The sequence below is a fragment of the Eutrigla gurnardus genome, assembly GCF_963514095.1.
Source record: "Eutrigla gurnardus genome assembly, chromosome: 20".
Taxonomy (NCBI): domain Eukaryota; kingdom Metazoa; phylum Chordata; class Actinopteri; order Perciformes; family Triglidae; genus Eutrigla; species Eutrigla gurnardus.
Genome location: NC_139931.1, coordinates 8,295,659 through 8,320,369, shown reverse-complemented (window position 1 = coordinate 8,320,369; position 24,711 = coordinate 8,295,659). Strand labels below are relative to the sequence as shown.

Genomic DNA, 24,711 nt, shown 5'->3' with positions numbered 1-24,711 from the left:
GTCGGAAGACGACGACGACGACGAAGAAGAAGCAAAATAACGAGAGGCGAAGAAGAAGAAGAAGCTGTCAACCCGGTCCAACCGGCATCAACCAATGAATGGAGGGTCGGGAGGAAACGTTGCTCAACACCTCTCTATACGTCGCTCCCCGCCGTTAGGATCGTAAACACCACGGAGATGCGGTTGTGAACGTTTCTTCAGCTCCCTTAACTGTTACGCTGCTGGAAAAAACACAGCGACACTAGCTAGCTCTCGTCGGGGCGCTCCACGGTTACTTCCCGGTGTTCGTAGCGGGAGAGGCTGCAAGTATGTCCGGTAACGGCGGCTCGGCTGTCGGCCTTCTGTCGTACGAGACCCTGGTTCACGCGGTGGCAGGTGCAACGGTGAGCGGAGATACAGCGCAAATTAAAGGAGATGTGTGAATGTGAATCATGACTTACTAACTTGATGTTAGCAGTGGGAGGAAGAAACGACAGTGTGACTGAAATGAAAATGGCCTTTTGTTGTTTTATGTATTGTCTCTCAGGGGAGTGTGACAGCGATGAGCGTCTTCTTTCCTTTGGACACAGCCAAAAGCAGACTGCAGGGTGAGCTGGAGGTCTTAATCTAACTTGGACAGAGGTTACCTGATAGCAGCAACTCTACACAGAGTTGAACAGGATCAGTGTCAAGGTTTACTAAACCTAAACCAAGATATCCTGACTTTGAAGTTTAAGATGTTGAATACTTTCCCCACTGTGTTGTTGGTTTTTCAGTGGATGAGAAGAGGAAGGCCAAGTCCACCCCCGTCATCCTGGCTGAGATAGCGAAGGAAGAAGGCCTGTAAGTATCCCTGTATGGTTTGATCTGAAAACCTGAGTTAAGCACAGTTTATGATCAGTAACATTGAATAAAATGTCTGGTTCCAACTCCTCTGACGTGATATTTGCATGACTTCTCCTAGTCTGTCGCTGTACAGAGGCTGGCTACCAGTCATCTCCAGCCTCTGCTGCTCCAACTTTGTCTACTTCTACACCTTCAACACGCTCAAGAAGCTGGCGGCATCTGGTCCTGGGAAGTCCACACCCAGCAAAGACCTGCTCATGGGGGTTGTATCAGGTACATTAAAACTAATACTGCATATATTTCATGGCTAAAGATGTGTTGACTGACATTTTAAATGCATTTCCTTCTGCAAAACGTAAAAAACAAACCTGTATTGTTAACATTAGGGCTGCAACTAACATTTCCTGGGTATTGTTGTCAAACATCTTTTTTTTTTAAACAAGCAGCAGTCCAAAAACTCAAAGAAGGATAGAAAACAGAGAAATTGTCATATCATAAATGTTGGAACCTGAGAAAATCATTGAATCACGTATAGAAATGGAATTTATTTTTTTCAATTGCTTCAGCTCTAGTTTGCATCCATGATCCCTTGCTGGCCAGCCTTCCTCCTTTACTTTAGTCACTTTAATGCCACCTGGCATGTGTATCACTGCCACTCATTAAATTCATAAATCATTAAACTAAAGAAAGCCAATGATCTGTTGTTCATGCAGGGGTGGTGAACGTGATCCTGACCACTCCCATGTGGGTGGTCAACACCCGACTGAAGCTGCAAGGAGCAAAGTTCAGGAACGAAGACCTCCAGCAGACCCGGTACAGGGGCATCTTTGGTGTGTGATAATATCATAATAATTGTATACATATATCTATAAAGCTTTAACAGCTTGTTATAAAACCCTGCTGTGCTGTCCTCAGATGCTTTCTCACAGATCATTGCCAACGAGGGAGTGGGGACTCTGTGGAACGGCACTCTGCCCTCTCTTATCCTCGTCCTCAACCCGGCCGTCCAGTTTATGCTTTATGAGGCCATGAAAAGGAAGGCAGGCAAGGGAGGGAAGAAGGTGAGTGAAAAAAGGATGTTACGGAGAACACTACATCACCAAAGCTCATCTATCGTCCTCGTCTCTTTTTCTAGCTGTGGTGACTCATCATTTTTCATCTGTAGTCAAGGGGATGCGACATTAAAAAGCTGAAGCAGATAAATGTTCTTATCTTTGCTTCCTACCACAGATATCCTCAGCAGAGATCTTTCTCATTGGAGCCATTGCCAAGGCCATCGCTACCACCGCGACATATCCTCTCCAGACGGTTCAGGCCATCCTGAGGGTAAGTGTCTGCGAGTACCTAAAAAAGCACTATATTATTTATTATTATTAAATACAATGTTATAGAAAATGAAGCCCTTCGTAATCCCTATATATTGTAGGCCATGTATATTTTAGTGGTGTAGAATATCTTTCAGATCTCATGAGTGTTCGATCTCAAATATCTCATCAGATCTATTTAATCAAATTTAAGATAACCTGCTTAATGCTTTCTCATCAGTTCGGCCAGCACAGAGGGGATGGGAAGGGCGGTAAGATTGGAAGCCTGTCAAACATTTTCTCCATGCTAATGGACAGAATCAAGTGAGTACAGCTACCAGTAGGCATGGGAGGATATGAAAATGTGTGTCGCGATTATCCTGTTCAAAATAACTGTGATATTATCCCCATGACATCAAAACTAAATATGCTCAAAACTCTGGAAATGCTACTAAAACATACTGGTGTCACATTTCCCCCCCTTTTTTTATGAAAAATAATAAAATAATCTTAAATAAGGTGATCATAAATCATAAGGCCCCCTTTCAATACAATTTAAATGTATTTTTGTGTCGTGTAGTTTTAAACTTTGGCTCAATTTTTCACTTGTGTACCATGATAGCGAGCTAGACCGCTTTTTCAAGTCACACGTTATGACATTTACGACCATGAAATTTACCACAATAAAAGTCCTGTATCGTCCTGTGAGCATGCTGGTTAAGAGGCTGTAATAGCCTATCATTTATACATAATAGATCATTACATATCTGTTCTCTTTATTCCAGGAAGCATGGCTTTCTTGGTTTGTACAAAGGCCTGGAGGCCAAACTGCTACAGACGGTACTGACGGCTGCCCTCATGTTTGTCGTGTACGAGAAGATCACTGCTGCCACCTTCAAATTAATGGGCCTGAACAGGAAACTGAAGCAGTGATCACACACCTACTTCAATACAGTACTGCATTATTACACTTGTGGTCAGTAGGTTTTATCGATGCCTTCCGATGCCAGGAATTGTTTCAGTCACATAAACGTTGTAATGAGATGGGATTGTTGCCTTTTTCAAGGGCCACAGATCCCCACACTCATCCATAACACACACATAACCAGAGCTGGATGTGATGCTTATAATACCTTCTTTCTTAACCTTTATTTGTGGAGACTGACCCTAGTTTTTTATGCCAGTGAATCTCTGTTGATGGTTCTAAGTGACCTTACCAGCTGGGATTTAAAAACTAGTTTGGAAAAGCATCACTGTATTACATAAAAGAAAAGTCGACATCGTATACCATCTGGAGAAATACGTTTATCTGATTTCTTCCGGAGAGTTCGATGAGATTGATACTGCTCATTAAATAAGATTCCAGGCAATGAAATAGTTCAGCGATTTGACGATTTTAAACTTCCTAGATATGTGTAATGAGTGAAAGTGGTATCTGTCTTCTTATTGAAATCTCAGAAGTTGAACAAGCAAATTTCCCAAAATGTCAAACATGTCTTACAACATAAGGAGCTTGCTGTGACTGCTCATACAAATAATATACGTTACCTACTTAAGCTACTGGACCATTCTTCACAAACACTGTCTTATGCTTTGACTGTGAATTTAACTGAGTTTGAAGAACAAATGAATGTTTTTATTAATCTGCTGTCTCAAGATTTCATTAGTTACACACAAGTCGGCCATAATAACAATAACCATGAAGGGGAGAATAGCTCTTATTCATGTTTATAGACTTGTGTGTAAAATCGACTTCTTTCAGCTCCAAAATGTGTTGATTTTAACAATTAAGTAAAAATGAATTTAATATGAATATGAATGGGAATGAACAAATCCTGCAGTCAGTGCCAAGTGCCTCGAAATTGTATCTGAAAAAAAACTATACTATGAACTGAACTGTGATGATTTACACAAACCCGTGATTCATTTCACCGTCTACAGTCAGAATGCCTCTATTGGTCCATATGAACATTGTCATGCAGATGTCTTCCATTATTTATAACAGTGTCTTGTTATTAGTGTTGGGTTTCTGCTGCCTTTCACCTTAAGAGTTGGTTCACTACTCTTTTTTTCTTCTGTTTAACGGGTTGTTTTATTTGTTAATGTGAGTTTTAATCATTACGAAAGTTACTGCTCTCAGTATAACGCTGTAACATCACCTTGAGGAGCGTACATTCTTTTGACTGTTCAATGTATTAATCGATGCCAGTGGTGTAGCCAAGTTGCAAATAGTAAAGATACGGTGAGTTTACCAAAAAAAGAAATTACATTATTTACCAGATATCGCCGTTGATGTCTCACACACCTGCAGTTCTCAGGTACATCGTTGATGTGGGCATCAGCAAGCTATATACCTGCTACAAAATGTAATTATGATGGGTAATTTATGTTCCCCTTAAGTTCATCATGTCAAGTAAATGCATAATCAAGTTGGAGGGAATAAAATAGTGAGGCAATGATTAAATACATTTTTAACTGCTGGGAAAGAAAATAGTTAAATTTGAGGATAGAAAGTGTGAAAAAGCAGGTTATGTGCAATGAAAATTTCACTAAGTCGGGTGACACAGAAGGAGAAAATGATCCTTTTTTAATAGTTAAAAAACTGTTTGAACATTGAACAATGACAAAGGCGATAACACAATAGTCACTAGACTACACCATGCATATAAATGACTGTCTTCTTCATGAATTAAAAGTTTGTTCTGAACCGTTTACATGAAAAAAGAAAAAAAACCTTGTAACTGCGGATGCAATACTTACTTGAAGTCATCTTCATTTATTTCCATTATGTTTTTTTTGAGCATATATTGTTTTCTAATTTTGTTTGAATTAACCACACCATTGTTTTGTGGCTTTAAATTATTGTGATGACAAAATAAAGTCCGAGAACCCTCCATTGGAGGTCTGTACTAACAGTCCTGACCATGTCTTGGTTGTTAATCAGGGCTGATTGGGTTGTGAATCTTGACTCCTGGTCATCTCCTCTACGTACCAGTGTGGCAGGAAGGAATACTGGGAGTCCCTGTGGATGGAGTACATCACATCTCTGCGGGGCTCCCAGGAGAACAGGTACACCACACTGGATGGGAAACGATGAGGATTCATCAAATATTTGTAGCTAAAATTCAAAAGGGTTAACAACGTCGTCTGTCATGGGAACTCACCTCGGATTGTCTTCAGTAGCGGTTCGCTTCACAAAAGACAGGAAATCACTGCAAAAGTTCATACAGACTGTTGGCTTCCAGCAGTTGTGTTCATTCTGTTCAGATGAAATACAGAAGAAGGCAAACAATGTGAGTTAATCTTTTATTGACTCATGTCCAATAACTTAATTTGAATGTTTTGATGACCAGTGGTTTATTACTGCTAATGACTTCACTGTACCTTGATGAGATGTGGAATCTTAGAGATGGCAAAAGTGTCCACAGTGACGACCACTCCTTCATGATCCTTAAAACCTGCAACAACACGAGGGACTCCCGGGAGGAAAGACTGTGCCCACCACTTCAGCAGTTTGAACCTGAGGACCACCAAAATGAGGATTAAAACAGCAGAGTAGGAGGTCAAATCAAACTTCCATCAAATGGAAAACGTGAATTAGGTCATATTTTACAGGTTTCATCTACCTGTGAAAGTTGCTGCGCTGTTTGGGGGTGCAGATCTCCGCAGAGGTCTTCAGCTCGACGTAGCATGCGGGGGGAGCTGGAGCATTGGGGTCTTTATCCCGGCAGTCCACCTCACCGGAGAACAGGAGTCTGTGATCGGCGAGCCGAGTTTGCACCACAGTGCAGAAGGCCTCGTTGGTGTTAACCACTCCGCCGGGGTCGGGGGGACTGTGGACATCATCTACAGGGATGGACGAAGGTAAAGTCTTATCATTTAAACGCGTGCTTGTCACCCCTGGGACTGATGCTCAGCTAGTTAACATCCGATTTATTTATTGTTTCAGTTGTGTGTGTTTTTATTCAAGTGCATTTTTGTTAAACTAGATTGAGAGTCCATTTTATTTATTATTTTTGGTTGTTTTATTTATTTATTTTGGATATTTTAAATATTTTCCAGTTCTCATGTTAAATATTCTTTAGAAATAAACGTTTTGATCTTTGAAAGGGTGTACTCGCATTATATCAGTTGAAAATGGTCTCAAAACTGCAATATTATCGTGTATCGCAATCATTTCTGGGACAATTAATCGCCCAGCAAAATTTGCTATCGTGACAGGCCTAGTCAACCCATTTGCTTTCATATGATTTGGATTTTGTGCGTCAAATGTAATATGAGACAGACCAATATTTAAAGAAGCCCATTTGTGAGAGGGAAAGAAAAACAGATCAAAAGTTAAATAAAGAAATACTCACTCTAAGTCAGTTATGTAGAAAATCTGGCATATTTTCTGTTGTTTTCTATTCCTGGAAAAATGGGCTTCCACATATAGGACTAAAAATAAAACTAAACCTTTTACTGTGATGCTTGTGAATATCATATCTGAGCTGATGTAATGTGATTAATCAATATGATGACTGATCACTAATCAAGGTTTAAAAGTACACAGTTAATACAACGCTCGGTTTTATAAACCTACCTACCTGCACATGTGTATTGCTCAAACTTGTATCCCCAGTACATCATCTCTTTGTGTCTCTCGGTGCGGTTCTCCTCTTCCATAAGAGCAGCTTCTGTTGGCACTTCACTGATGTAAAGCGTGCCCCTGAACCTGGTGACGGCCAGCAACCAGCCCTCGCGTGTCTCATAGGGCGTGGTCAACAGCTTGGTCAGATGACCACGCCACGTCACAAAGTCGGCATCAAAAGCACTGAGAAGAGAGAGGAGACGTTTTGGTAAAAGGTGGCTGGACTTGAACCTGTTACCCTGAATTAAAAAAATAAATAAACTTACCATGATGAGGCTGTGGTCATCTTTGAGCTGAGCTTTGATCTATTGGCCAAGATCCAGCGTAGGAGGTGGTCTAGCTTCTCCAATACACTTCCGTCTCTCTTTATGTAGCGGTCCTTGTATCCATCCCTTAGGTCAAAATTAGGATTTCTGTCTGGCTCCACATAGTATCTCATCAGCCTGCTGTCATTGAAGAATCTACGCTCAGAGTCGAGGGAAAAACATCCTATTTCTACAGGCTGTTTGTACACTGGAAAGTCTCTTTCATATAGCTCCCTTCTGGTGCTCAAACCTCGAGAGCTGAGTGGGTTATGCCCAGGAGATGGCCCTGACTGATACTGGGGGGGGTTTGGTTGGAAGCGTTTGTTCTCACAGTGATTTCTTCCACCGGCATCTCTTTCTCTTCCGTGTGCTGACTGACGTTTTTGGTAGCTGGAGTTGGGATTGCGGGATCTCTGCTGGTCCATTGCTACCTGATGGGCAAACGAGCAATGAAACAAAGACAATGATTATTCACATCGTCTTGCTTTCCTGCAGGAAAGCCCAAATGTTTTTCATCATCACTAGAAGGTCAGCGCTAACCTCCTTCAAGTACAAGACCCTACCCACCCTATATGTGTGTTGTGTCCATATTCCCTTTTATTTTCATGCTTCCTGGCGAACATGTTTATGAGGTTACTTATCTATCGTATTATTAATCTTGTCTATCATGGGATCAACAACGTTTATCTAATGTATCTTGAAATCCACCCCAACTGAGCATCACATCACATCGTGACCTGTATAACAACTGTCTATGTTGTCTGTAGGTGGATGCAGACGTTATTACAATGTAAGGATGCGGACGTTAGCATTGAATTCTGTGTACTGTATTAGAGTGTCTGCATTGAATAAACAGGGATGTGTGTCTGTGCATGCCTGTTGCATGTTCGGTCTCCAAAAATATCTGTCCTTCATATTTTCTAGCCTTTACTTTGGCAATGTGTGTTGGCTAGCACGTGTAAAAACTACTTTACTACGCCTAAAACTTAATTACTGGTTATTAAATGAGCGCTAACCTACCTTAGTCTGCATACACAAGAAAAGCAGCTAACATTAACGTTGTGTTTCTGTAAGTGCTCAGTCCGTAACAATAATAAACAGGTCTTCGTAGAGCAACAAACAACAAATGTTGCCGCCTATTTTTCTAATCAACAAAAAAAGCACGAAGGAGTACGTGTTTGTTTTGCTAGCTGGCTAGCGTTCTACTTCCTTCTTCTTCTTCTTCTTTGGTGTTTACTGGCGGGCTAGCTAACTAGCACCATAGGCTAACCTCAAACTCAACGCTACTTCCGTATGCAGTTTCTACTCCAATCCGCTTGGTGGCGGCCGCGACACTTCCGGTCAAAGACCTTTCATAATACTTTTAAAGTTGTCCGTTAAACCCGAGGCGTTGGATGAGACCAACGCGATGCGAATATCAATATCAATTGTATTAGTATCCATCAGGTAAGCGTTTCATCTCCTTTGAAGGGTCAGACATTCGCCCATGTGTACACACAAAGTAGCGTTAGCTAGGCTAGTTAGCTGCATTAGCTTGGCTTAAATTGGTGGTCCGTGTCAACAATAACAGCCGAACTGAGTTTTCTCAGAGCCATAATTTCAAAAATGGAGCGAGCTCAAGTTTCTGCTGATGATTTAAATGACGCCTGCAAACTAAATTATTAGAAAAACCCTGATTAAAAAACGCCAATGTCTCACAAAAGGATCATCGTTAACTGACGTTTATAAGCAACGTTTACTGTCCTGCAGTGAGGTTAGGTAATTCATTGTACTGGGCTTTTTAAAATCCCGCATGGGGTCTGTGGATTTCAGTCGCATCTGCAAGAGAGAAGCAGCTGGCAGGTTTAGTGCGCGTCATGATTTCTCCAACACATTCTTTCCCATGCAGGTATGAACAGGAAACGCGCTCTGATTTCAGACACTTTCAAGGTGAAGAAAAGAAGAAACTGCACACAGAAATTTGGAGCCGTCAGTGATGGATATGGTAGGTGTGACTGCTATAAAGCTACTTTAAATTCTCTTTATTTCATGAAAGCGCATACAATTCACTTCCCATGTGTTGCTTCACCTTATAGGACCGACTGACATCAGATCCACACTTGAGTACCTCATGACACTTTTCCCCAGGAAGCTCTTCAATGACACTTTGCCTCAAATTGTGTTTAAGCACCAGCTCTACAGCGTACACAATGACAAGACTCTGGTGGACAAGGAGCTGGTAAGCTGGCATTTTAGGGTCAGGAAGGTCAGATGTGTATCTATCTAAATTTGAAATCGCAATCCACTGCCCTCCTTGTGCTCCACAGAATAAACTGCGGGAAGGAGGAGAACTGCTGATGTTCCAGCTCGGGTTTGACGCAGATGCTTTCGGGCTGGTTTTTGCCTCAGATTACAAGGCGAAAGTCCTGGCAGGAGAGGAAGGCCAAGCGACACAAGCGACGGTGGAGAAGTTCTTGGAGAAACTGCAGTCTCCTTGCACCGAGCTGAGCTTCAGCAAAGACCAGATGCTCAGGGAGTTCCTCTTCACGGACTCTGAGATAACGTATGAAACACTTTTACTTCTAAAACTAATCAGTTTGAAAAAAAAAAAAAAAAAAAAACTCCCACCTAGCACCTAAAAATCTTTTAATAAGTGTATTTCTGTGTTTTGGAGGTTCTTTTTTTGGTTTACTTTTACAGCATGTGAAAATACATACCGGTAGTCAAAGATCAGCACATTCTTTATTTTCTCACCCTCTAGGCTGCTGGTTAAGTCAGGGGTCCTGACTGTGAGGGATGCCGGCAGCTGGTGGCTTTCCATTCCCAACTCGGGCAAATTCACCAAGTACTTTATACAAGGTGGGTATTACAACAAACAGTCTCAACAGCACTTTGCTTTGATGGTGTTGCATGTAAATGTCTTATTTTACAAGTGCCTTTCTAACTGGAGGACTGTTACTGTCTCACCGCTCTTCCCGTTAGGTCGTAAAGCGGTGCTAAACATGGTAAAGAAGTCCAAATATAGTGAAGTCTTGAAGGCGGAGATAGAAGGGCGGCGAACTACCTCACATGTGAAATTCCACATGAAATACCACATCCACGACATTGTTGGTGCTGAGCTGGTGGAGAGGTAACATTTGCTTGTATACAAGTTGCATGCTATTGATTCTGAGAAGTGGTGACGTTTGATTTGAGGTTTTGCAGTAGGTCAGCGTTTACCAATCTTGATACGTCGTGCAGCTGCTCTCTCATTTATGATCTTCAGTTCAGTAATTGAGGGTTTGCTACTTGCTTGAACAACCCTCAGGCTAGATGCTCAGTCCCAAGTTTTGATTATGTTCTAGTGGTTGTCAAAAACTTCAAAAACCTGAAAGTTTCATCAACTTAATAAGAAATTATTATTTGATTTTTTTTTTTTTAAAGGTAAAATACAACAACGATTGCTTAAAATCTCATGGCAACTGTTTTTAAACTTCTATTCAGCATTAACTTTGACTAATTTGACTGTATTACTCATCTTGGCCTAAGGGGGAATCTTACGCAGTTTATCACATCTTAAAATACTGAATAAAGTCTTTGTTTTCTTCCTAGCATACCTACAACGTCTGGGACATTGTTGCGATTTGTTGAGTCCTGAACCACAGCAACGAGACTGAAAATGATGCTTGGTCGAAAGCCTGAAGATCAGAAAAGTTTGATTCTGAGCCAAATGCCTTATAAAAACCTTGTGGGTTTATGAATTGTCAGTTATGTTGACATGATTCGATTTATGTTGGAATAATAAAAATGTTTTCTTTGCTTCAAGTGCAAGTTTCACCAAGTGTCCGTCAATAGTCGTATGACATGTTGCACTGTCCAACAAAGAGGCAGAATGATCGGTTTTACTTGAATTTATTGGCTTTTTCAAAAAGTGACAATAGCTTTTATCCATAAGACTAAAGAGTCACAACATTGGCTTGAATTAAAGCACAGCTTGATGTCTGAATACAATACAGATGAGCAACATGTACTTAACCCCTGATCTAGTAGTTCAAATACATTTTGTAATTCGGCAAAAAATATAACTTGCAATTCTAATCTTAGTTTTCAGTATATGTTGCACATACATGCTATCAGCATTAATTACAAAAAGCTAGGCTTGTAGAGAGATTAAGGTAGCGTTAACTGTAGAGGTAATAAACAAAAGGATATTCATAGTGTTAGTTTAACAATACAGTGAGTGAAGTGTAACTTCTGTGAAGAGAGATACAAAACAGTCAAATCACATGATTATAACAAAAAGATGAGTACACTGTATACTACACCATAACCGACAGTAGCTTTGTTACTGTTATTAGCAGGCATAAATGCTCTTCTTAGTGACATTGCTTAGCCAGTAGTGATGCTATTAAGAATCAAATGTGCTGCACAAAAGGTTTTTTGATAAATGCCCACAGAGCATTAAAGGTGCTCTTGTTCCCCGCCACCAAAACACCTAAACAGTTCTAATCCAATATCTAATAAAATTTTCAGCGATACACTCTTGGGCAGCTACACAGTTGAGACACACTTCTAGGGAAATATTGCAAAGAGGAAAGGAGAAGGAAAAAAAAAAATACCATGAACTTGACCAGTCCAATTGGAGTCAAACTCATAAAAATACTGGATTGTTTAGATTTGACAGGGTTTAATAGCACAGTTGGTGTCAGAAGATCTGTCCCAGTCTGGATTTTCAGTACGTCTCAGGCATCGTTCAATCCGTGAGAATTAACTAACATGAATCATGTGCTAGGACTGAAAACTAACTGGTAAAGAGATTAATGGTGCATGAACAGTAATTTGAGGCAAAAAAAAAGAACTTCACAGATGATGACTTCAAGTTCCTTGTTGACAGTGCGATGACGCACGAGTGGCAGCCCTCGCAAAGTGAAAATGAATAAAAATGCCATCGATTATGGAGCTGAACAAACAGCAGCACACATCAGCAGACTGCCAGCTGTATTTTGAAGGTTTAAAAAGGAGTGAGACAATGGAACAAAAGGTTTTCTTTTCTGTTAAAATACAGCACGTCTGCAGAATGTATTTGGCAATATTTCTTCCACTCTACACAAACAATCAAGACTGTAAACAAAAAAAGGTGGACTACCAGTGGAAGAGCAAATTGGAAACATTACACGGTCCATTTTTTACAAAACATCCAATCCATTTTAGAAGGCCTCAAGAATTTCAGAGTCTTGTCTATACAGTATATGTTGTTGGGAAAGCGCTAGGGTCTATAATCTTCCAACCCCTTCTCCTTAATCTGACCATATGTAAAATTTTGCATGGAAACGGTTGGTAGAACTGCTGTAGCTACACTTATGGAAGGAAAGAATCTGAAGTACATCGTTTGTGTGTGTGTATACTGGTGTGTATCTCGTGTGTCTTTAGCAACCCCTCACCACTAGCGGCCATGTTCCCCTGTAACCGTTCCAGTGGAGGAAGTCTTAGAGGAGAGAGCACTTCTTCCCCTTCTTCTTGACGGGTGGAGGGCAGAGGACGGCCCGGATAGCCTCGTCGAACACAGTTTTAAGGCCACGTTGAGTCAGGGCTGAGCACTCAAGGTACTTGACGGAACCTGAGGAAACAAATATATCAAATATTAATTTTCTATTAATATTTCAGTAAACAAAAAGTCAAAAAGAAGTTGACATGTGTCTTTACCAATCTCTTTGGCCATGGCCAGTCCTTGGGGATATGTAATTGGAGAGAGTTTCTTCTCCTTCAGCTTCTCCGTGGTGTCCTTGTCATCTCTCAGATCCAGCTTGGTACCCACCAGGATGATGGGAGTGTTGGGACAATGGTGTCTCACCTCCGGGTACCACTGCACAGGGACCACAACAGAAGTTTGAGGTGTAACTTTCCCAACAGGTTTTTTTGTCATCTTGAACTTCTAGAATGACTAAGGAGTACATTTAAAGCACTGTCTGGAGGGGTTTCAACAAAGGCAAAAACTTGAGGAAGTTTCATTGAATTCTAGTGTTTCCATACAGTTTTATAGCTAGGGTCAGGAATGAAAATACTTTAGTGCAATTAGGGTGCAGCTTGGAATGCCATCTATTTTAATTGTGGTCAACTTTCTTCCTGAAGATAAAAGCCGTTTTTGACCCATTTAACCAAATAATGTAACAATCGTTTCTTATATCGCCGTAAATAATTCTTATTAAGAGCAAAATTATTAAAATAATTAGCAAACATGTTTAGGCTTATTATGTGTCACTTTATTATTAACTCAGTGCTCATGTTAAGATTCTGTAGAAATGTCCTTTAAATTTTAATTATGGGTCTATAAGAAATAAGACATGAGATAATATACGGTTCAAAACAAATCTTAAAGAGAAAAACTGGGAGGACAATCAAAACCATCCCTGATGTCTCTTATTGTGCCGTGTCCTACAACTCATTCATGCAGACACCTGAACAGCAGCCACTCCTTACTGGAACAACTCACCTTGGCACGGACGTTTTCAAATGAGGCAGGACTCACGAGTGAAAAGCAGATGAGAAACACATCCTGGTAATAAAAAAAATAAAGAAAAAAGGAAAACAATGCAATCAAAGGCCATAACAATCATTTCCTACAAAACCCTCCTGTGTTTGCGACGAGTGTGGTGTCATTTTTAAACTTTTAAGTTGATTATGTAAAGGCGTCGCCTTCATCAAAATATACTTCAACACCACACACCAAAGAGAATAACAATAGATCGAATGTAATACAGAATTGTATGTGGGGGGGCTGTACCGTTTGTGGGTAGGAAAGTGGGCGGAGTCTGTCATAATCTTCTTGTCCTGCTGTATCCCAAAGGCCCAGGTTCACCGGCTTACCATCCACCATAACATTGGCGGAGTAATTGTCGAACCTGATAGAAGATGTGAGAATGAATAAAACCAATCAGGATAAATAAATTGATAAAACATTAACAATGACATAAATCCAGACCAAAAGTTCAAATACCAAATGAAATAAAAAAGGAAACTGAAGTGTTAAAATGGAAAACATGCTGTTAAATTATATCTTGTGCCATGTTGCTTCTTCAGCTCTCTTGAAAATGACTCATCACTTATTGCTTGGCTCTGCTGAGCTGAAACCCTGTTTATCAACTTCCTGCCGAGTCAGACCGCTGAGCCATACTGATTGGGCTACAGAGCAACTCCGTATCCATAACTGGTCTAGAATCAGATAAGGTGCAGGTTTTCCTTGCTGCTTCCTGAAACATAATTATCCTAGAATCATTTTTCATACCTCGTTGCAGTCCACAGCAGTGATTGTTACCTGCGCTGCAAGCAACAAAACATTAACTGTATAGGAAACAAATTATCCATGCTAGTTCCAGAGCCTGACTGATTGATCAGCAAGTTGATATTGACCTAACGCAGACTTACCGGTATCAGCGAATGCGTCATCAGATTTGTGTGAATATGGACACTCTTTTAACAGCCCATAGTGCAATAAAAAGGTTTGGGTATATATTAACTGCTATCGTTGAGCAGTTTGCCTATTAGAGTGAGCTCTGCACTACACTGTTCGAAATAATTGTTATAGACAGCCTTTAAACTCCTCTTTGAAACAGCCACCTGACTAATGGTTAAAGGTATAAACCGGTAAAACAATGACAATTATTAACATAACCCGCCATGGTCTGAACAGAAACATTACATTAGAAATGCTAACAAATTACACATTTAGGAACATAAAACCCCAAAGCTTAAGTACTCAGATCTAGGCAGGCATTGTGGGAAATGTGGGCTGTCCCTATGAATATAATCCGGTCCCTGACAACCAGCCACAACCTGTGCGTTAGCGAATAGTGAAGTAGCTCAGTCAGTGAGTCTGTTGGGCATTGACTGCTCGCTGGTGAGATGTAGTGCTGGAAAGTAAATAAACAACGTCCACATAGGTCACTCACGCTTAACTTCTACAATTTGAATGGTGATTTATTGTGTGCCATCTTGGTTTTATTTCCATGTCACAAACAAAGTTTACAACTTTACTCATAGGAGGGCTCTCGGACTGAGTGGCGTGCTGGAAACTGCAGCTGACAACGTCTTTAGGAGTGCGACGCTGCTTCGGTTTCAGGGAGATGTTATGGTCTTTTATTCTATTAGCTGCTAGAATAGAATCTGCTAGAATAGAATCTAGTACCTCATTTTGCTCCCTTTCATTTATGAGTACATGTATCCATGCGTGTGTATATCTGATATCAGTATTGGCCCCAATAATCCAGTATCAATCAGGCTCTAGCTAGTACCGATCGACCTCTTGGCTCACAAATGAATACGGTCCTTAGTCTCAGATACTCACACTGTGGGGATGTACTCTCCGGGAAAGGCATTGGTGGTGTAGCTGATGAGCAAGCAGGTCTTACCCACAGCTCTGGAAGGGAGAAGGAATGGAAAAATTAGTTGTTTAGTGTTTATGATTTAAAAAAACAAACCCATTTTAGGGTATGAATTCATATGACTTCCTGTTTTGTATGACTGGAAATCAGGAGGGTTGCAACTCAAGATTATCATCATTATCTATTAATCCGCCAATTATTTTCTCAATTTGCTCGACAGCATTTCAGAAAATAGGGGCTTGTCATATTCCAATTCCTTGTTTAGTCCAACATACGGTCCAAAACTCGAAGATATTCAGTTTACCAACATAAAAAATGGGAAATATACTTGGTGTAGACTGGATTTATTTTTAGAGACAAACATGGAAGCTCAATAGAGGAAGTCTATTCGCCAAACATGCAACTTAAGTGCTGTACGCTTTCTACTGCAAGCTTCCCCGGAGTGAAAACCGAAAGAAACAATAAATTAAACGCAGCCATAGGCCCATCGATGACTGTTGCTGTGGTTTCCACCACACCCTGAACAAGAAGTAAAGAGTAGGTTAACCTCCCACATATTGTCACACATTAATTTCAGTCCTAGTTTCGTTTCTTTTTAAATAGCTAAAGTCACCAACCCGTAGCTGTGGCAGACAAAGTCACCACAATTTAAATGCTAGAAGCTGAAAATGTATTAACAACACACTTAACTCTTCTAATTTCTCGATTGATAAAGCAAACGTTGCCAAACTCGGACTTGAGCTCTGGTTAGGAGGCACATATGAGCTGCCCTGTCATGTCCGACTCACCCAAGAGTGAGGAAAACACTGCGACCGGAATAACTTAAATCAAAGATTACCCAACCGCTTGCATACTAGTAATCCTGGAACGCAACAGTACTTAAAAATAATACCGACTATCCCGTAAAATATAGTTGACTAAATTATACCCATGTAGCGTAAAAAAATGTAACGTTAATGAAAGTTAAAGCCTGCTAGCTAACTTTACCCGTTAATGGGGAAAAATGTGAAGCAAAAGGCTTTAACGTTAGCTAGCCTAGATGACAGCCTTTTCAGCTAACGTAATACTTCGCTATTTAAGCTAAATATTAGTTGGGAGGCACAAACTAATAGTCGGCTCGGTTACGTTAACTTACCCGTCTCCAACAACGACACACTTTATGGCCTGCATTGCGCCGCAGCTAGAGGAATGCTAAGTTAGCCCGAGAGCCAGCTAACGTTAGCTCACAAGTATCTTTTTTCCTTTGTCCGGAATTTCTCGCCGGTGAAATGTTCCAACGTCGTTTCGCTAACGGTCTTTTTTAGCGCGGCGAAGCTCCTGAGCCGTGGGACCGGTTTGGGGGAACTTACAGTAACTTAACTAACACTTTAACACAAGTTTCGTCAGAAAATCCCTCGCAACATTCCCATGCTTTCGTGGGCTGATCGGGAAGCTATGAAGCAAAACAGCGGCCACCACCCCTGAGCAAGAAAAAAATGAAGTTAGCCACCGCCACCAGATGGTGCATCCGGTGTGCCGGGATGATACGCCCACAGACACTTTAACGATCTATAGCGACCTCAAAACGAGCAGCTGACAACCCCTCTGTTTCTATAACATCAGAGTATTGAATACTTAAAGTGTGTGTGTGCGAAAGGCTTTTTAAAAGGACATTATTAACTTGGCCACCGAAAAGAGATAAAAGAAAATACCGAGACAGACGGACTATTCAGAGTGTGACACCGATCGAGGAAATAGCGTTTGGTATTTAAACTGCATCCCTGAACGCTGCCTTTCAGGCACTTTCCCCAACAAACGATATAGTACAATTGGGTAAAATCTATCAGATCCATTCAAATCCCATAAACAAAGCCTACTGGACAGCCCTTATGTGTATTTAAATCCTTAGAGGGAAAGGGGCAACAACCAATGATGTTGCAAAAAAAATGTGTATATATTTTATTTAACACTTACATACTGTTTGAACTACAGATCTATTTAGAATGAATAAACAGCCTATCTGGCATCAAAACACAGATGATTAATCCTTAATTAATGCTTCAGATATATTTTGGGGGTTTTACACCGCTCGTTTTTGGAGAACATCTACTATCACACAATATCATGTCCTGTTTTTCCGGTGTTGGCTTCCTGTGTGACTTGCTGATCAGGGCTAGGCTCAGATCTCTGCACTGCCCTAACCAGTGCTGCTGAAGCTGCTGTTCAAGGAGGTGAAAGCAAACTTAGAAGAAAAAAAGACCTCTCTCCCCCTCATTGTAAAGCGGGTGGCAGTAAGTCTTGTCATTGAAATGGCAGTTCAGGTACCTTTATAATCTTATGACCCCGCCAACACCTTTTGACCTCTGTTTTGATCTCAGAAGAAATGGATTCTAATTTTTATTCATTGTACACTTCGGGTTTTGGACTATTGGTGTGATAAAACAAAACATTTTAAAACATCACCATGGATGCTGGGAAATTGTGATGGACAATTGACAGTTATCTGATATAAGATAAGATAATGATTAATACTCGATCATAAATGATAGTGCTAAACATATCTGGGCACTAACGCAGCATTGATCTTCGATAGCAGTAGCCCTGCTGCTTTTTTAATGTTTGTCTTCATAAATAATGTAAAGTTCTTAATTTATTAATGAGGACATTTCACATCCATAAAAAGAAATGGACTGACTCCAGACTATTGGACTTTTGCCAATACCTATAACCACAATTACATGTCAAAACAAGAAGGCTGTTAAAATGTGAAACCTTATTGCTAAATATTCATCATACATTATTTTAGCTTATTCCTCTTTTTTTTATAGTTTGTATTTTGTATTATAGTACTATTAATGCCGAAAAATACTATTAATGCCTTCAGAGTCCGAAATTGGGGCAAAACTCCATAATCACACTTTCAACTTCCGTGTGTGTGTCACACCGTTATGAGTCCTCCCGTCGACCACAACAGGAACAGAACGCCGTCGGGGTGGAGCAGCTCTCTGCCAACACAACCAGGCACAATAGAAATGGAGCTCGGTGTCAGTCAACGATAGGAATATGAACTGTCACTCATCAGTCAGCCCTCCGCTCGTTTGTTCGCCTCACTAGCTGACACGGTAACCTTAGCAACCGCCCGGGCACCTCGCCTGCATGGCGGGTCTGTCTTACTTGGTGCTCCGGTTCTCGGGCTCCGCTGGTCGGACTTACGGAGTGTTCTCCAAAGGCTTGACGAGGACTTTGTTGATATTCTTCGACCTCGCGTGGCGACTGCGAATCCGATTCCCGTACATCTACCTGGTCGCTTCGATGATGTTTAATGTCAGATTACAGGTAACGTTAATTATTCACCTCCTTGTTTTTAAAGGGACCGGCTAGCTAGCTCGTTACGCTGCTGTTTACTTTGAGCCAACCGTCTGAAGGCATGACACCACACATATTGACTGGTGGTCAACAGTCCTCTCCGGGTAGATAGTAGATTCATTTTAACTCAGTTTAGAAAGCGAATACATACAGTACAGTAACGTGTTAACACAGTCCTGATAATAATAATAATAATAATTTTCACTTTTTTTGTTGAAACTGTTGTAGAGGTGTTATGTTTTGTGGTGCTGTTAAGCTGTATTGTTAAGTTATCATTGTTTTATTCAACCTGTTCACATCAGTGAGGGTAGATTTAATATTGGATACAATTTTAACACAGCGATGGCTTTAATTATCTTATCATAATGGATTAATCTAACAAATTCTTCATCTATTACCGGTCTGAGATATTAGAAAATTGTATTTAATTAAATCTCATGAGGTTGTATAACCTGAAAGTAATTGCATCCGTTTGATTTTTTTTCTTAATTCCATGTATTTCAATGCATTTAGTGGCTCCAAACCTAACACTTAATAAGCTGCTGGGTGCATGCTGCTCATGTTTAACATTCTTTTCTTATCAGCACATTTTTGCATGTTGCCTGACGGCCTTCTCATCTCTTTCCAGGTCCACATTGAAATCCACTGAAAACTTCAATGCCTTTATTTGGACTCGGATCAGCAGATGGTGGGCCGACGCCGTGTTTCAGCCCTGCAGCGACGCGGAGGAAGAGCACACTGGATTCGGTGTGATGATGCAACAAAGTGACACGGCTCTGTGTGTTTTATTTGGGTCCAGCCGCACAAGACCACACAAGGCCTTCGCGAGGATGTGTGAGGGTGGAGTGTGGAGAGAAAAAAATGCCTCACGTTAAACCTTTCACCTCGCCACCTGAGATTCAAGAGCTGCCCCGTCCGTGGGGATCATGTCGGGCGACGGGTGGATTTCTGACACTGCCTTTTCTCACTCTGAGGACTTTGGCGTGGATTTGAAGACAGATGCTGGTTGCTGTGGTACTTCGTAGCTGCTCTCCGTTGTCCGACGTGTGCGTTCGTTAGGTGCTCAGTGTCAACATCTCACTTTAATTTAAATAGAAATATGTACACCGCATGACACAAACAGGCATGTTTTTTGTCCTCTGTGGCTCGGACACTTCATTTGGGGTCGGTACGTTGTCTTTCAACAGCGGTTTGTTGTAGGATGAGAGAGCAGCCGCCACTACTGGAAAATTTACAGTCTGTTATTAAGTGCAGAAATCACTGCATGTTTTCTTTGTGTGTGTGCAGACACGCGTCGTCTCTCTGCCACTGAGAAGGCAGCGTTGGTGATGAAATGTTATCTGCAATGTTCATTTTTTTTGTGGGGGGGTTTTGAAGTCACAGAATTATGGGGAACGATGATCAAATTTGGCTAGTAATAAATGAATGAAATCACAATTCTCAGCCTTTTCTGTTATTCTAATAACCATTAATTCTTTTACCTTAGTACCTTTGCGTTACCTCCCCTTTTTTTTTTCTTATTACATGACTTTGAACAACATATGAATGGCAAAATGTGACCAAAAAGTCTTATTCAAGCACTTCAATCTTCAGCTTACAAATCCAACTTCCAGCCTTGAATTTAAGGCTCTCACATTCCAACCCGATAAAATAAATTGGTGTCTCTTTAATGTGTGAAACTGCCGTAATTTCCCTAAATATTACCCCCCTGACCTTTGGGGGTTCTTGTCACCTGACCCATGCATAGACGTGACATTTCTTTTCTAAATATGAACTAATGCTGTACCAGATCTGTCCACAAGGGGGAAGCATCCTGTCACAGTGCTGGATCCACCCACCTCCCTGCATGTAACGGACATCATGAGCTGTCAACCTCCTTGGAGGGGATCAGGCTGATGGAGGGGAGACTAATGAAGCTGTAATATCAACTCAGCTCTCACTGTGAGGTGTATTTGCTTCTCCCTCATCTGACCTACATCAATTAAACAACAAACTGTGATCAACCTCTAGATTACAGGAGTGACCGCTTGTAATGAATTAATCCTATTTGAAAAACCTGCACTTCTTTTATTGTATAGATATCGAAACTGCTGACGACCTCGTCCGGTGCAAAATGTCTACAGCAAACTTATCCTAACCAGTCACTCTGATGCCAGCCTTGCAGAGTAAAACCATCAGGGGTTGCCAAGGCAACTGTAGTCCTCCGTGTGACAGACAAACCTTCCTGCCCCCCTTTTTTTTTTTTCTGGATTTGCCAGAGGAAAATATTTTAATAGGGTTATCAGAGATGACTGGCAGAAAGAGAGAGATGAAGGATAAGTCGGGTTATCTTTACTCTGGTTTTGCAAACCACCATTCGTACCCTCAGAATAAAAAAAGGGGTTGTGGTTTAAAGATTAGAGACTTTTAGCCGTTGGCATCTGCAGCAGCTCACATGTGTTTTATTTGAGTGAGTGTGAGCGAGTGATAAAGCTCCAAAAAATAGGAAATGGCAAGGATTCAATTAAAGCTGCAATGCAGCACATTTAATTCCACACACATTATGCGTAAACTTTAAACAATTAATTTGTGTGGGATCTTGAGAGAGTACTTACATCTTGGTCCATCCTGGCAACAGCTTGGCTTTGTTTTTATTTTTATTTTCCATGTCAAGTGGAACCAATCACAATGAAATCCTCCACAGCACATATTTGAACCTTTAGATCATTGTCTGCATTTAACTTTGTGCCTCGCAACCAAACAGGAAATGAGGCCAGAGTTTTACACAGCCGGAGCAACTGAATACCACATCTGCATTTTTTTAAAAACAAGATGTAGTAAAGTTAAAAAAGCACTTAAGCTTCACACCTTTGCAAAGTGATGATGCCCAGTGTGTCAAATCACAGTTTATACAGCATTTCTATTGTGGTGTGATGTCGTGGACGTTTATAAATAACACAGTAATACACTCAGAGAGTGGATTACAAATGCTGAATGTAATCAAACAGTAATCCGCATGATTTTTTAATAATTATTTTTATATCTCTTGATGCTTTTAGTATTTAAACGGTGACTTATGCTGATCCCTCTCACCCTCGGGTTTGGGGTTTTGGAGCATCGCTGTGCTTAATGTCCTCTTTGTGGTTTATTTTTTAATTTGACCCCGAGTTACGCCGTCGCTTTGAACGCCGTTGGCCGAGGGACGGAAGGAGCGGGCCTATGCAAAGCATTATGGGGGATGAGATCAGGTGCTGAGATGAGCTCCGAGCTGACCTCAAAAGTGAATCAAAGGGGTGAGAGCGAGTGGGGGAGGAGAAGAGTGAGCGAAGCGTGGCGGAGGGAGATCTGTGTTTGCTGTAGTCATATTGTGAGACTGAAATGGGTCATTCAAACACGCACCTATTTTTGGAGGTGTTAGCAATCCTGCATGAATGTGTTGGATGCGTGCAGTTTTCTATTGTGCACGTCATCAAAAATCTGTCATAAATGATTGTTTCCAAAAACCTACATGTTTTTTAACCTAACCTAACAGCTTCATTACTGTAGAGGTTCTGTTGTTTGATCTTGCTCTCCTCTGTGCTGTCATACTGTATCCTGATCACATGACCTCTCTATTGATGATCACTGAAATGCAACTGGAGTTCATTTTTTCAGAATGGAGTTCATGGTGAATAACCTTTTACAGTGTGTTGTGTAACCGCAGCAGGTCTGGGAGGATTGTACTTTAAGTGGAGGGAAACACACACACACACACACACACACACACACATGCAGCTTCACGAGTATACACTGCTCCCTTTGTGCCCAGCAGACAGAGTCCAAATAAAGACTCTACTCATATGTGTCCTTGGGTGCAGAAAATCAACTCAACTTTGCCCTCCGATCAGACGGCGATTTCAGATACCAAAACCAACGCGAAGGAAGGGAGGAAATCCTGCCCGCACTCCTGCTTCCTCTGACCTCCTGTCGCACACGCCGTCGCCCACGGCCCCCTTTCACCTTCCCCAACAGGAAGGAGGCGTGAAAACCCCCCGTCACATCCACGACAAGGCCGTGGCCATTTTTCATTTGGAGGAAGATGGACATGGGGTCACACAAATCCACTTCTGAATCAGCAAATCTCTCACCAAAGGGAGCTAAAATGACCCGATCGAAGCATCTGTTGTGAAACTCAGTGCGTCATCTCTCCAATGCTTCAAGCTCACTACAATGAATGTTCTTATTAAGGGTCTAGATGATTGGATTATGAACGAGAGGTGGAGAAACAGGGATTGCTTATGTGTCTTGTGTGTATAATTATGGTCAGTGTCAAAGGGAGGAGGTGGTGGTGACCCTCCGGGGCATCGCCGTGGCGACTGGAGCATGTGAAGTGGTACGACTGCTCAATCAGGTCACGTGAAGTCGGTCAGGAGTACCACAGACGTTTCCCAGGATGGTCGGCCTAACCCGCCAGACGCGCGTCTCCCTGAGGGTCTGTGTGCAACCGCAGCACACAGGCAGACAGACAGGCCCGGGAAAAAACAAAGAAAAGCCACACATGTTCACTTCAAGCCACAAGACTTTTTACAGGCTGGCTGTGATGGCTTTGTGGCCCTTGTTTTGTGGTTTCCACGTCAACGAGTCACTAAAGCGTTTGTTGCTTTTAAAGCTTTGGATTCGTCACCGGGCCGGGGAGATATCTGGGCCACGCCTCTCATGACTCACGAGCGTGAGACGGACCTGATTGCTTTTAATGGAACGTATCACGTTCAGTGGGTGATGCTCTGCTTGACCGGATCGGCGCTGACATGAACGGACAGTAACACCCTATTTGTCTAACCATATTCCCAAAGCTATCGCCGACATTATGCATATGACCTATTTTCCACTTGTGGCACGGAGGAACATTCAAATCAGGGCTTCTCTGTGTGTGGTGACCGCTTTGCATCAATCCACCTAGCATGCAAAAACGTCATGACTATAGTGGAACTGGAGTGGCTTCACCCAGATTTCCCCTTTTTACGAATCGCTCCCTTTTCCCTCCTTTTTTTCCTTTGGAGTTTTTTCTCCCCTCTACTCTACTAAGGGGTGCACACGTCTCCAGGAATTTGCTCTCCTTTAAAACACATGGCTAAGTCTTCACGGCCTACGCTTCATAGCAGAACCCAGAGAAAACAAACACTGTCTGGATATCTGATGTAGTCACACACCGACCCCTCACCGTCAATGCCAGCGACACGTTTATCCAGGTGTAACTTCAGGGTCTCCACGTGGTTCCAGTTCTTGCTCTTGTCACCCGGCACCAGACTGGACTGGACTGGATTGTGCTGGATCGAGGGGGCTCAGCGGATTGTGTAATCCTGCCGATGTGAATTTGGAGAAAATTACTCATTTTCCTCATCCTACATTTGGTTTTTTTCTAATATGCTATCAGCATATTAACCAAACGCATCACGTGCATTGCATGTGACGTCATGTTGAGCATTACATGCTATAAACGTGTATCACTTCTTCTACTTCTACGAACCTCGAGGCTACAAGAGATCAGCGGTGCTGTTTATGTTATGTCTGGAGAACGTCACTTTGTTTCAGACGGAGGGACCGAGAACGAAACATTTGTCCAAAAGAGACACCTATGAATAAACAAATGGATGCATACGTTACAACATCTGTTCGTGCTTGACCATTGGAGTAATGCACACAGGAAGTGTGACCCCCTCCTTCTCTGCGGAGGCAGGAATGCTATAATTGAAACCACGTGTGTTATAGAAACAAGCTCTCTGTCTTTCTTTCCGAGTGTGTGTGTGTGTGTGTGTGTGTGAAGGACTTCACCCCACTGTTTCCTAACCTGATCGCTCTCCCTGCTTATGTAAGAGTCTCATCCACAAGTCCTCCTAGTCTGATCTGAAAACAGTCTTTTACGTGATGCCTTGCATTATGTGCAGCTGTGTAGCTCTTCTAGATGATCATTATCGGACGTGTGTTAGAGGTGGGCAGCTGTTGCACAC

The 24,711-nt window shown here is 41.7% G+C and overlaps 5 protein-coding genes across 5 annotated transcripts; 3 read left to right on the top strand and 2 right to left on the bottom strand.

The window, feature by feature from the left end:
• The first annotated feature begins 66 nt into the window (after positions 1 to 66).
• On the top strand, positions 67 to 5,047 carry slc25a17l (solute carrier family 25 member 17-like). The gene is made up of 9 exons (XM_084037920.1): positions 67 to 383; positions 527 to 587; positions 756 to 822; positions 944 to 1,098; positions 1,539 to 1,655; positions 1,741 to 1,886; positions 2,056 to 2,151; positions 2,371 to 2,453; positions 2,915 to 5,047. Exons 1-9 carry the CDS (start codon positions 309 to 311, stop codon positions 3,060 to 3,062), a joined length of 948 nt encoding a protein of 315 aa, XP_083894046.1. The 5' UTR covers positions 67 to 308; the 3' UTR covers positions 3,063 to 5,047.
• dxo (decapping exoribonuclease) lies at positions 4,702 to 8,271 on the bottom strand. Its single transcript, XM_084037919.1, has 7 exons — positions 8,085 to 8,271; positions 7,026 to 7,495; positions 6,716 to 6,942; positions 5,756 to 5,975; positions 5,514 to 5,649; positions 5,294 to 5,388; positions 4,702 to 5,208 (listed from the first exon to the last, which is right to left on the bottom strand). The coding sequence occupies exons 1-7, from the start codon at positions 8,094 to 8,096 to the stop codon at positions 5,070 to 5,072; spliced, it is 1,299 nt and encodes a 432-aa protein (XP_083894045.1). The 5' UTR covers positions 8,097 to 8,271; the 3' UTR covers positions 4,702 to 5,069.
• Positions 8,272 to 8,377: 106 nt separating this feature from the next.
• LOC311031570 (inactive serine/threonine-protein kinase 19-like) lies at positions 8,378 to 10,847 on the top strand. The gene is made up of 7 exons (XM_084037921.1): positions 8,378 to 8,510; positions 8,953 to 9,048; positions 9,140 to 9,282; positions 9,371 to 9,606; positions 9,805 to 9,902; positions 10,026 to 10,173; positions 10,635 to 10,847. The coding sequence occupies exons 2-7, from the start codon at positions 8,955 to 8,957 to the stop codon at positions 10,678 to 10,680; spliced, it is 765 nt and encodes a 254-aa protein (XP_083894047.1). The 5' UTR covers positions 8,378 to 8,510; positions 8,953 to 8,954; the 3' UTR covers positions 10,681 to 10,847.
• Positions 10,848 to 10,918: 71 nt separating this feature from the next.
• Positions 10,919 to 16,876, bottom strand: rac1b (Rac family small GTPase 1b). Its single transcript, XM_084037922.1, has 6 exons — positions 16,536 to 16,876; positions 15,364 to 15,435; positions 13,804 to 13,921; positions 13,513 to 13,575; positions 12,726 to 12,885; positions 10,919 to 12,639 (listed from the first exon to the last, which is right to left on the bottom strand). Exons 1-6 carry the CDS (start codon positions 16,568 to 16,570, stop codon positions 12,509 to 12,511), a joined length of 579 nt encoding a protein of 192 aa, XP_083894048.1. The 5' UTR covers positions 16,571 to 16,876; the 3' UTR covers positions 10,919 to 12,508.
• A 1,461-nt stretch (positions 16,877 to 18,337) lies between these two features.
• On the top strand, positions 18,338 to 24,061 carry smim10l3 (small integral membrane protein 10 like 3; the record flags this gene model as incomplete). Its single annotated transcript, XM_084037755.1, has 3 exons — positions 18,338 to 18,715; positions 23,031 to 23,096; positions 23,984 to 24,061. Exons 1-3 carry the CDS (start codon positions 18,536 to 18,538, stop codon positions 24,059 to 24,061), a joined length of 324 nt encoding a protein of 107 aa, XP_083893881.1. The 5' UTR covers positions 18,338 to 18,535.
• Between the last annotated feature and the right edge of the window lie 650 nt (positions 24,062 to 24,711).

Excerpts from the sequence above, each read along its gene's own strand:
- rac1b (XM_084037922.1), bottom strand. The coding sequence starts at position 16,570 with ATGCAGGCCATAAAGTGTGTCGTTGTTGGAGACGG. Across the intron at positions 13,922-15,363 it reads GGAGAGTACATCCCCACAGT|GTTCGACAATTACTCCGCCA; the intron begins GTGAGTATCTGA and ends ATCTTCTATCAG. Across the intron at positions 12,886-13,512 it reads TTGAAAACGTCCGTGCCAAG|TGGTACCCGGAGGTGAGACA; the intron begins GTGAGTTGTTCC and ends GTCCCTGTGCAG.
- slc25a17l (XM_084037920.1), top strand. The coding sequence starts at position 309 with ATGTCCGGTAACGGCGGCTCGGCTGTCGGCCTTCTGTCGTACGAGACC. Across the intron at positions 384-526 it reads ACGCGGTGGCAGGTGCAACG|GGGAGTGTGACAGCGATGAG; the intron begins GTGAGCGGAGAT and ends ATTGTCTCTCAG. Across the intron at positions 823-943 it reads ATAGCGAAGGAAGAAGGCCT|TCTGTCGCTGTACAGAGGCT; the intron begins GTAAGTATCCCT and ends GACTTCTCCTAG.
- LOC311031570 (XM_084037921.1), top strand. The coding sequence starts at position 8,955 with ATGAACAGGAAACGCGCTCTGATTTCAGACACTTTCAAGGTGAAGAAA. Across the intron at positions 9,049-9,139 it reads AGCCGTCAGTGATGGATATG|GACCGACTGACATCAGATCC; the intron begins GTAGGTGTGACT and ends TTCACCTTATAG. Across the intron at positions 10,174-10,634 it reads GGTGCTGAGCTGGTGGAGAG|CATACCTACAACGTCTGGGA; the intron begins GTAACATTTGCT and ends TTTTCTTCCTAG.
- dxo (XM_084037919.1), bottom strand. Across the intron at positions 6,943-7,025 it reads ATGACCACAGCCTCATCATG|TGCTTTTGATGCCGACTTTG; the intron begins GTAAGTTTATTT and ends CTCTCTTCTCAG. Across the intron at positions 5,976-6,715 it reads TGAGCAATACACATGTGCAG|ATGATGTCCACAGTCCCCCC; the intron begins GTAGGTAGGTTT and ends CCATCCCTGTAG.